This window comes from Acipenser ruthenus, chromosome 10 (genome assembly GCF_902713425.1).
Source record: "Acipenser ruthenus chromosome 10, fAciRut3.2 maternal haplotype, whole genome shotgun sequence".
NCBI classification, from domain to species: domain Eukaryota; kingdom Metazoa; phylum Chordata; class Actinopteri; order Acipenseriformes; family Acipenseridae; genus Acipenser; species Acipenser ruthenus.
This window is the reverse complement of record NC_081198.1, coordinates 47,780,754-47,793,319: the sequence shown is the minus strand read 5'-3', so window position 1 is coordinate 47,793,319 and position 12,566 is coordinate 47,780,754. Positions and strand designations below refer to the sequence as shown.

Sequence of the window (12,566 nt, the reverse complement as noted above, 5' to 3'; positions counted from 1 at the left end):
CAAGCAGATCCAAACAGCAAATATGTTCTATGCAGCGTTTTAGTACAGAATTAAAATTTTCAAACAGAAAGTCATAAGCCAGTTACAATTTTCTTTAAAATTGCAAGCACTGTTTATCCAGTTTGTTGCATAGATTTCTACCATTTGTATAAACCAGGTCATTCAACTTTAACTAGGTAAATACATAAAAAGCAAACCTTGGAAAAGTTAGCTCGAAATTTCAACAATGAACAGTTTCAATAGGACTCTCAAATGTGAAAACAAGGAGCTACACATTTTTTTCCCCGAATCACCCCTGTATTTATTGGAAGAAAAAATATATATATCATTTTGATGAAATAATAAGAAATAATACAGAAATTATGATGACGATTTCCATTACATGAGAGTAGGTGTTAAAACTTAATGCTGATCTTGGACTCAGCTCTTTCCAAGATAAGCACTAACTAAGACTTGGCTTCTTTTACTGTAACTAATGTGATCCATCTGCATTTCCTTCCATCTGGTGATGTAGATATCCTTCTGCCTAGTGTTGATGGCTGAAGTGTAATGCTGGCTCCATGGATCAGCCACAGTGCAGCCTCCCTAGCGCATCAGCATGACAACATTCTGACTGAGCTGAGTAGGGTACTTCTCTGGGGTTGCTCCCCTGGATGGAGGAATGTTGTTCTTTCTGTGTCATATTGCTGGCACTGATGGCAACCTTTTGGTCATGCTGGGCTTGTATTCCAATGCTAAGGCCAAACATTGCAGCACCTGGTCATGACACCAAGTAAACCGTCCTTGGCTAAATTCACCTTACATCCTGTCAAAATGTGTCTTAAATGTAGCTGGCGATGAACACAAATGACACTACGGATCCTCTCCTACCCATAGATTAAGGTTCTGTGGTGATGGGAGAACATCATATGTTGACCTGATGAGGAAACTGATCCTGCTCAGTTCCATTGTCCATAGATATTGTCCATAGATCTCGCCAGCCGATCTTGCGTTGTTCCACAACTCTCCCATCTCGTCCATTGTAGGAGGAGCCGAACTGAGACCAAGGCCTCCTCTTCCATGCTGTATTTGCTACATGATATCACTGATACGATGGGCAGCCTTTGCATCTTCCACAGCTTCCTTTGTCACCCACTTTCTTCCAGTTTTCAACACAGGTGCTGCCTCCCTCACACATTTGTTGTGTGACTCTACCAATGTCATTCCAATCGAACCTTAGCGCACTTAAACTCCTCGGTTAGAGCCGAGGCTGGAAGCTGCAGTATCCCTTTACCATACAGTCCCACTCTGCTGAGGCAGTGTGGAAACCCTAACCATTTCCTGACGTATGAACTGATTAACGCTTCCAACTTCTCTACTGTGGTGAAGAAAAGCTCATGCACAGTGAGTGGCCACAGAAGTCTTGGCAGTCGACCAAACTAAAAGCACCAGAGTTTAATTTTGCCCAGTAAAGCGCTGCTGTCTATGCTCTTCAACCCTTGCACTGCTTGTTGTCTCACTTCTCCCACACAAACTGTCATTTAGGTCCCCATCATACCATCTCCCAAGACTTTTCACAGGCTTCTCAGACACTGTTGATAATGCCTCAGCTTTAATGTAGAACCTCTTATCCACTACTTTACCTTTAATTATAGAGATTCTCCTTGACTTAGTAGGCTTGAATTACATTCGTGCCCGTTCAATCTTATTGATTAGTTTGCCCAATAATCGATTAGTGCAGGCTACTGTTGTAGTCATGATTGTCATGTCATCCATGTATGCTCTAATTGGTGGCAGTCGCATTCCAGAAGCCAAGCGTTCTCCTCCCACTACCCATTTTGACACCCTAATAATTACTTCCATTGTCATGGTAAAATAGTTTGGTAACAAAGACTCTTCCCTCATAAATGCATACTGTCAATCTGATCTTCACTTACCCATAGTACATTTCATATATAGAAGTTAAAGATAGAGTTGGTCTGTACTGAAATTAACATTGGATTATTTTTTACCATTGTAAAATAAATAAATAAATACATAAACATATCCAAGCAAGCATATTTCAAAGTTTGAGTCCTTTCTCCGTGAAATTAATTTGATCCTGCTCATTTGTCTTCCTTATTTAATGCTCATTTTATTTTTTCCATGCATGGGAGGTCACAGTAATGGAGACTGTTAACCTCCCGCTCTGCCAGGAGATTAAAGGGAAACTTCCCTGTGTATTCCTCCTCAGATATTTCAAATTTGGTTCAGCTACTCTATGGAAGGACCTGACAGAATCTGGCTTTATCATGGTCTGAAAACTCAACCTATTCAAACTTTATTACCTTTCAAACTGCAGGTTAATTTACAAAAAAAAAAAAAACCCACAACAATCTCTTTTAGAGCTTCCTAGACTCACATTGCACTGATAGGAGCCCAGGGTGCTACACACCAGACGCAATGAAGCGACACAGATGCGACGTGACAGATTAGAAGCATATGTATATACGGTACATTTATATATTTTTTTTTTAAATACATATTTTTACATGGGCGCAATTCCACTCCCCAAAAAATATAAAACTATTAAAAAATGCTACTGACAGATTATGATCAAGACTGGTACATATTCGTCAACATGATGTGGAAATTATGAGTGTCTTCTTCGACGGTATTTCAGCATATATAGCAATACAGTGATACATACCAGGCTTATCCAGTTCCTTTGAAATGGACTCCCATATAGTATCTTTCATCTCTGTGATGACCTTTGTCATAAAGCTCTGGGTATTTTTACACAGCAAGGATTTTTTCCCTCATTTTGGATATTGCTTCAACCACGTGGACCACGTGCACTGAAGCTGTGCTCTAGTTGTCACGCGAAGAAATCAATCCTACTGATTTCACGTCGCTCTGGTGTCACCCCTGCGTTGCCTGTCATGTCTCCTGGGGTGTGAAAGATTCTTATTACAAGTACAGGTTCTATTAATTTTGTTGCATCGCTGCACATACTTGCTTGTTGCATCGCGTCTGGCGTATAGCGGCCTTAATTCGGGTACAATCCTGGTTTGAAAATGTTGTTATGAAAACAAGAATTGCTTGCCAATTGTTTCACATTGAATAGTGGTTTGTGATGGGGACTAACGTCAACTGCCTGAGCCACATTCAAACTTTGACCAGGATAAATTCAAAATGATGGTGCTACATGGTAGCGCCATAACTTTTTTAATTTAATTTAGGTCTCAGGCACCCAGAAATTAAGAAAACTTGAGAAGCAATTGAATTGGACTTTTTTTTTTTTTTTTTACAATGTCAGACTTCATGAGGAATGTGCATGAGGGATTTTAGAAGCAATTTATTTATGTTATAGACCTTTCTGAAAATTACAATAGTACCTCTCAGAAACAGCATTTAAGTATTATGTGTTGAACTTAAAAGAACAGTTCTACACTACCTTATTTCTATTCATGGAGCAACTGAAAGTATGTTTAAAAGAAGAATAGTATTAGAATACAAAGTTTTTAGTCCTAGGTAAATTTTTGGAGTTTGGTATTAAAATGTATAAAAATAATGAGCCAAATCCCACATTAAATGCAGCAAATGTGTGCATCATCATCTTTTTATGGTTATCCCTAAATAACATGTAAATATATTCAAGTGCTGATTATTCGTTTCCATCTTACTGGTCTTGGAATATATATTAAGCAGCAGCAGCTTTTTATTTTATTTTTTTGTAAATTCAACTATTTCTTTTAATTAAAAAAAGCCCCCCAATAATAAGTTGTTGATTAATACGAAAGTCCCCAATGTGAGAATGAAATCCTTTTTACCTATTCTGTTTGGCACTTTTATAAACACAAAAATGGTTGATTTATTTTTTTCCAAGGTAACTCTTAAAGGTTGTGTTTCTAACTGTCTGGAAATTGAAAAGCACTTGCTGTACATCAGTATTATTATTGAACTGCTGCTTTCAAACAACCCGCTTGTCATTATTTTAGTGAGGCTGACCTGACACCAACTGTTTAAAAAACAAAACACAAAAAAATATTAAGGCCTATGTGGCAGGGTGAAAGCCCTAAATGTAGAGTGCGTGGGTGTTGGGGATATAGGGTTGGCAGGGAGGGGGTTAAAATCCTCCCTACCATAAAAAAAATGTGAGAATGTGTCTGGAGCCTTAATTGAATGATTAGTGGTTAATTAGGCTCCAGCCAGATGGTATTTAAGGAGATGTTTGGAGGTTGGTGTGCAGGTGAGTGGAACCCGTGTTAAACTGTACTGTACTGTACTGTACTGTGGATGCTCTATTGGTCAGTGAAGGCGACTGCCCAGCCTGACAGGGTATATTTAGTATTCTTCTGTTTAAACCTTTTATTTTGGCCATCGTGCCAAAAATTAAAAGTGCGTAACAGCAGCTATTCCTGATTCTGAGTCTCATTCCTGACAATATCCTACTAGTACTGTATGTGCAATATTTTAGATGAATGCACAGTAGTAGTACTTTTGATGTGTCACCCCTACTGAATTAATCTTTAGATTTATAAACCCTAGGTAAATTTCACCTACAGTATTCCTGCATTTAATATAAAATACACAACATAACTCAATTAGCTTTTTCTGTCAATTATGCTGTTATACAGCAACCCACACTGAGCAGTGTGAATGCTTGAAGGGCTGTGCAGCTCGCACATATACTGGAAGGAGGCTTGGGCATGTTAGTTTGAACTTGCCATGCTTCTCAGTAAAGGTCCTTATATTGTGATTCTAAAAGCTTATCTTTTTATCCTCGTAAAATTATCACTGAACTCACAATGTGGTATAATATCTCGTAGCAAAATGTTGATGACAACCAAAAAACAAACTGTACCTCAACACTCCGATTGATGCCATGAATTGACTTCATTAATTTACTCCCTGACTGATAACGAGTGAGGATCTCTGCTCTGCGACAATTTAAAACTGAAAATGTAGGGAATGAATCATTTGGAAAGACTTATGGTAATTTAATATTTCATACGGTGATAAGAAAAATGCTGGTTTGTGATGATGGGTAGTGGGGCATCTGTTGGCCATGATACCCCACCCAGAACTTAGTGAATGTGTTTCTGTGTGGGAGTTTATTGCCTATTATCCCCATTCTTGCTTACTAAATATGATGGTATTTATGAATCATCAAGAAAAGGAGGAAGAAATGTTTATAAAAAACACACACACACACAATGGTATTATGTTCCCATCCTGTACAAATATAATATGTTAAAAGCAAGACACCACCCAGTCAGCAGTATCATAATCACACCAAACTGTCACCTATGATGAACTAGTTCATTTGGATTTTGTTATTAACATAAAAACTGTTTTTTTGTTTGTTTTTTTAATCAGAAAAGTGTGTGAAAAAACAAAACAAAACAAAAAAACACACAGAAAGCTAAACAGGCAAAATAAAGTGAGACAAATGAATCAGTATTTACATCTATAATTTAAAGACAGGGCCATTCGGAATAGCTTATCGTTAGTTTTGTTGAATAAGGTTAGAGAAAGGGAGAGAGGGGAGGTAGGAGAGAAAAAAGAAAAACAGATACCCCATCCAGTGGCTCTAATAAATCACTCTTCCTTACATTGCCAAATTTAACGTGTACACAGGCCACTGAGCATGTTGAAGCTTGCAGCAGTGAATTACAGTACTCGTTTTAGTTTTAAGTAAACAAAAAAAGGCTGCTGGAGAGAACAAATGTATGATTCATTCCTGCTCCTGATACCAGGAGTCTCCACCTTACTCATTTTTACAGCTCTCTTCACATTTGTTTTAACAACGTTAATTAAACCACAGCACACCATTTCACCAATTAATCACAAATAAAATGATTATTAGATGTTTTTACCTTGTCAGATTAGACATTAATAAATTCTAAAAGTTTAAAACCTTTTTTTTTTTTTTCTTCTTTTTGCACTGCAGTGATTTTTCTTGTATGGTAACATCTTGGCACCAAAAAAAAAAGTGTAATCAAAATATCACCTGTATACAGTGGGCCACAATAAAAACTCTCTGTACTTTCCGTGAAATGTTCCCACAGCAGTAGCTAACAGAGGAGCTTGTGGTAACCATCAATGACACATAAAGGTTGATCAAACATGTACAGAATAGGCTAATTTCTCAGCACGTTTTTTTCATGCTGTTTTATAAAGATATTTTACAGTATTTATTTTTTGCATTATTGGTTGTGGATGCTGAAATAATCATGGATCTGGTTGTTAGCAATCTTTACTTCTTTATTTCTAATCCCAGCCAAAAACAAAAAAAAACCTTCGGACATTAAGTACAACAGCATTAACAATCGCTTCTGCCCTCCCCACAAAAAATTAGGAAATGCAACACAATAGAACACTGACCTACTATAACACCAGGTGCATACTGTCATAGGAAAACCAAACCACGTCACATTGTAATACTGTACACATATTTGGTCTAGTTGCCATAGTGAACCCTTAGTAAAGAATAGGAAAGCTCTGAAGGGAAATAAAAATGATGGTAAGAGAGAAAATACTTGTTATTTCTTCAAGTAGGGTGTCAAATGTAATAAAATGCTGCTAGGTATATTAAATTCATAATAAAAAACCTTCATGTTGGTAGTCTATTAAGTGTGGAATCATTGGTTCATTAAACTCAGGCTTTGTCAATCAACAATAGAAATATACCCAAATAAACAAACAACAACAAAAAATGTCCTTACCTAAAAATATGATGGTTTGCTTCCTGGATGCTTTGACTTGGGGGCTGTCATGTTTGGGTAGGAACCCCATGTCGATTTCTCCATTCTTAGTGTTGACCGGCTCATTCCTATTGCCCTTCAGTATCTTCGTCATCTCTCTGCACATGAAGGTGACAGAGACCAAGACCACAATATATATGATGAAAGCGCTGAAAATGCTGGACTGGTATACTGGCCACATGGAGCTCAGGTTGGTACAGATGGTAAAATTCGACTTTTTGATGCAGGGATTTTCAGTGACGAGGTCCTTCTCTGCAGGTAAATCAGAAGGTTTTTTAAAGGGCTCCAAGGGATCTTCAATGCCCATTGTGAAAAGCAGAGGCAGAGCCACACAGACTGATGTGAGCCAGACAAAGCATATGAGCTTGACCGTCCTGGACCCTGAGAAGGATTTGTACTTGAAAGGGTGGCAGATGGCAATGTACCTTTCAAAGCTCAGAGTTGCAACATTCAGTATGGTGGCGTAACTACAGGCTTCAAAAAGAAAGTTATATATTTTGCAGCTTGCGTTCCCCGAAGCCGATGTGAATGGGTACCATATAACGCTGTAAAGCTCAACAGGCATGCCAAGAAGCAGGACCAATAGATCGGAGCATGCCAAACTTACCATATGGTCAGTGACATTCTTCTGAAGGTAACCGTTCTTCAGTAGCACCTGCGTAACTTTAATAGTAATGCTGTTCCCAATGATCCCAGTCAACAAAATGAGAGCATAGAGTACAGTCATGGTGATCTTGATGGCCATCTTGGGTTCAAACTCTCCCACAACTTCATGGTTGAAGTATTCAGCACACTCGCTCGATTCCATATGTATTTTTTTTTTTGATCACACCTGAATTTAGCACTATTTGCAAGATCTGATATACGAGCACAGCATGCAACACACTACTAGTTACTGGGTGAGTTTCCACCGAGAGCTTTCAGAACTCCAAATCAAAGCAACAAAGAATACCACATTTGCAGTCGACCTTTAAAAATAATCCTTGATCATCCCTCTTTATTTGCAGTTCCACAATTTCTGTAAATCAGACCAGTACATACCCGTCTGTAAATTGTTAAGCAGATGATCTGACTGGATTTTAGTCAAGATTTCCACACAGAAGGTTGGACTCTGTTAAATATTAAACCACAGTCCATAAAAGGCAGGAGCATGTTTGCCTGTTTGCTAATCAATGAGGTCTGAACTCTGAGTTACTTGAGGAAGAACGTGTTTGGTGTGATTTTCAGACTCAGACATGACGTACAGTATGCAACTCGTATAAACAAGTAGAGGTGGTATAAAAAAAAAGGTATAAAAACAAAGACTTTTTGTTCTGGTTCATAGTGACTAAGCCGCACCCCTGCCCTCACTTTGCTTTCAGAGACAACACTAAATTGTAAAGAATATTATTATTAGATAACAAGGATATAGTCAGAGAACAGTCAGAGATCACCCTTGAAGGATAGCAAAGATCTATACTGATACAAGAGTGAGCCAATGAGAGTTACTTCAAAAACCCTGTTTGTAGAACTAAACTAATGTAGGAACAAAGCTCCTGTATTATTAAACAATCATAAAAGTTTCATAAAAACTACATCTTTATTTTAGATAGATAGATAGATAGATAGATAGATAGATAGATATAGTCGGGGTAAACCTGACATTTATGACAATTTAACATTTTAATGCAAGCTGAGAATTTAATGTGATTTGTTTTATTTTCTTATTGCAGTTTGTGTTCTTTGTCATCCTCAAGTTCAATGAAGTCAAATACATTTCTTGTCCTCTACCTTCCTATATGAATAACAACAAAAAGATGATTTTATATATTAGCTTCTATAACTCAAGCTCCTCCAATTTGCAAAATTTACCATTTTCGTTTAAGTGCTAAATACATTCGGAAAAACCATAATCATAAAAATAAATAAATAAAAAAAAGCAGTCTTGATAGTCAGAATTTCACTCAGAATATTTGCAGACAATTGATTTCTTATGTCTGTTTTTACAAGGTTCATTTGAGACAAAACTCGTTCTAATTGTGCAGTACTGTGTGGAAAAGCCAACATATTAATGGCAAACTTGGCTCTCCGCTAATTGTAGACAAGAGTGCAATTGTGTGCCAGTTTTCATCAGCTGCCAGGTCCGTTAAGTCAGTCACTTGGTCACACTAAGTTTTGATCCTTTTCACTGCCATTACATAAAGTGTAGGTATATAAATTCGAGCTGATTGGAAAAGCCGCAAAGCAATTAAAAAAAAATACCATATTTATTTCGATCCAAAAATCACTGACATTTTTTATTTATTTACATTTTAGCATTAAAACGGGACTTGTTTTTACTGACTGGCCTTAAATGTATGGACTGTTGGCTGCCTTCAGTCAAATGCAGTTTAACGTGGCTTATTTCTTTATCAATCGCCAATACAGCAAAGGCAGTGAGCTTTCCTTGCTTTTTGACACGCTTTGTTAAAGAAAATGCTGTTTCGGTGGTGCGGGTCTTTCAGCACCGATTTGTAAAAATATTTCTAATGCCCCTCTTTGCTGCTTGCATTCTTCTTCTTCCTGTTTCTCGTGTTTATACTTTGCTGCACATGAAAGAGACATTGTTTGCTGTATTCAAGCAAAATCAAACTGACTGACCTGGAATTTACTTGTGTCGTCGTAGGTTCCGGGTCAGCCAGTTTGATTTTGGGAGATACACTGCCTCGGTTGAAATGTCAGTGACTGAAGTTCTTCCAGTTTGCGCGCAATTCCATATCTATGTATAAATTTAAAAATTAACATGTTTTGGGGGGCCCCCCATGACTTTGGCCCCTAGGCAGCTGCCTAGTTTGCCTATGTGTTAATTTGGCCCTGGTTGGATGGCACTGTATGACACAGGAAAGGTACAAAGGCCTTAAGCTTTAAATCTGTGACGTTCTGAACCTTAGCCCTAATCCTTGATACAATCATATCTACCATACTTACAGTATTAAGCAACACCCTGGAGAAACTAATACTTACACCAATTTGTTGGCAGTGTAAAAACCCAGTGTTGCAGAAGATACAGTCATTAGTATAAGCGGTTACAGACATGTATTTGAGCCATTCATGCATTTGACCTTCAATTAAAAAGGTATACGGTTAGTTTTACAGTCCTGATTAGCACTGATAAAGCACCACCTTATTTTGGAAGAACAAAAATTGATAAAATTTCAGTTATTTTGAAGGTCAAATCACTTTTTTTTTTTAACCAATCACATGCAGATTTTGCACTTACACAATAAATTTTGTCTTAAAATGATTTTCACAAATATAAAGAAATTAACCACTGTGTGGTCCAGTGGTTAAAGCAAAGGGCTTGTAACCAAGAGGTCCCCGGTTCAAATCCCACCTCAGCAACTGACTCATTGTGTGACCCTGAGCAAGTCGCTTAACCTCCTTGTGCTCTGTCTTTCGGGTGAGATGTAATTGTAAGTGACTCTGCAGCTGATGCATAGTTCACACACCCTAGTCTCTGTAAGTCGCCTTGGATAAAGGGTCTGCTACAAAAAAAAAAAAAAAATTGTAGGGGGAAATGCCAACAAAACATCAAAATACATTTTCTACGCATTAACAGCTGACGTTAGACACTTTTATTTTTCTCAACAGAACTGCCACCAAGAAGTGTGCAGAGCCAAAAGTGATGAAGCACTGATACAAATATTTAGAAAACATGGTGTCACAATACCAAAATATTAATTTAATGTTTAGATTACTTCTGCTGATTTTACTACTATTATTATTCATGCAAGCTGATTTTGTTCTCTAAATTTACAGATGTGAACAAAACATATTACAATTATACTACTACTACTAATAATTAATAATATTAAATAAAAATACCCTTTTTACTCAAATTTCCTTTGACAATACTAGTCCACCAGAATAAATAACACTGACTATTCACAATCAGAAAACATTTCACACATAATATTTATATTACACCAACAACCACATTTAACAATTACAATGCAAACTGGTATATTACATACAAGGTAAAATACTCAGCCCTAAACTGAGCTGGAGTCTGAGCTGCAAAGTAGAATGGTCAAGACCAATTATACAGTGACTTTATACAGCCAGGTGTTGTGTTTAATGTCACCAATCATTTTCAGGTTGAGAATTTATTTATTTTGTCTCCATGACTTCTGATGTCTGCTAAATACTGCAAATGAACAAACTACTCAATAAACCCACATGCATTACATTTCTTCATTATAAAAAAAGGTCACCTTATAAAAATAGTACACTGTATTTTTGTATTGTTTAATAAAATGTATGATAGAAAAAAGATAAGAAATCACCTGGTTCAGCAACTTCTTTATGTTTGCAGAACACTCATAAAAACATGGGCTTAGCAAATACATTTTAGTGTAAATTTCAAATGTTTTTTCAAGTGTTTTTTTTTTTTAGCAACTTGCTAAATTTATTTTGTAGCTTGCGAAGCAACCTGTTAACTGGACAGGTTGCTAAAAACAAACAAACAAACAAACAAGTCTCCTGCAGAATATAAAAGAGATAGAAAGTAATTTATTTCACTCACTGAATAATACAAATACCAATATCTATTTTCAGCAAACATTTCAGATCCTGAAACTTTTGTCCTGGTAGGTTTTGCAGCACTTTTTTTTTTTTTTTCAAATACAAAACAAAAACAAGAGCAATGTGGGTGAAGATTGTGTTCTATTGAGCAGTTTGCCCTTAAAGCAATCTAAGACACCATGCAACACATTCTGCAAATCATTAAGAAATTAAAACACATTTCATAGCTGAAGTTATTTTTCTTCTGCCGCTGTTTATGTATTTCATTTTATTTTTAGTGTTCTTTTTCTGTACAATCCAGTTTATAAAACATCTGCAGAATGTGAACAAATAATAACTTGTCTGGGCCACGCATGGCTCCATGTAAAACAGATTTCTTTGTAACTCATTCAGTGACATTTAGGGCTTCAGTTATAAAACAACCCAAAGAGAAAGATCTGTTTTTAAAACTTGATCCTGAAAAAAATGCTCCTCTAGTTATCACAGAATAGCACAAGGAAATCCATAGTCCAGTTTAAAAAAGAAAAACGTGATTGTATCTTTACAAACAATACTAATGCACTGACCTTCAGCAAAACAGGATTTCTCATACAATTCTACCCGAGATACCTGAGACTCATTCATTCTTTTTATACACACTATAAAAGCACCATTGTAGAGATTCAAATTAAAGATATTCTTCACACAAAGTGTTTATATATATATATATATTATATATATATATATATATATATATATATATATATATATATATATTTGTACATGGTTCAAAACAGCAGGTTACTTATACAAAAGATATTACAAACTCTTCAATGCTGTGGACAACTAAAGACACTTTAAAAGATGCATATATGCAACTCAATGGGATACAATCCACAGGCAGCTTGCCTCTTAGGCTGCATTGAGATTTTGCTCTGCCCCATTATATACTTTGAAAAATTAAAACCAAGGTGAAAAATTCCTCAGTCTCCTTATCTTTAAGTACAAGATGATGTATTGCCTTTTCCACACATCAGAGATTTCATAAGCTCTTAACCAAGGGTCATTAATTACAGAGACGCTCCATCTATAAATCCCATTCATAGTTAATGCTGTAGATAAAAAAAAGAGTCAGGGGGCATTTATCTAGTTGTTGTATCTATAGCTTAAACTAAAAATAAAAAAAAATAATCTAAACCTAACAGTTCATCGAAACATGTTCTACCAGTCCCAATACATTACTAAGGGCTCTAACGTAGGCATTGTGTATAGTAATACTAATAGTTCAAGGACACAGTGAAGGTACTGTCCTCAGCG

At 36.5% G+C, this 12,566-nt stretch overlaps 1 protein-coding gene across 1 annotated transcript in view; it reads right to left on the bottom strand.

Annotated features, from left to right (window-relative positions):
- Positions 1 to 8,019, bottom strand: part of LOC117413610 (G-protein coupled receptor 39-like) — a 25,913-nt gene extending 17,894 nt beyond the window's left edge. Inside the window, exon 1 of the mRNA XM_034022822.2 lies at positions 6,690 to 8,019. Coding sequence (XP_033878713.1) covers positions 6,690 to 7,536 — 847 coding nt within the window. The 5' untranslated portion in view covers positions 7,537 to 8,019. The remainder of the gene's footprint in view (positions 1 to 6,689) is intronic.
- Positions 8,020 to 12,566: the final 4,547 nt, after the last annotated feature.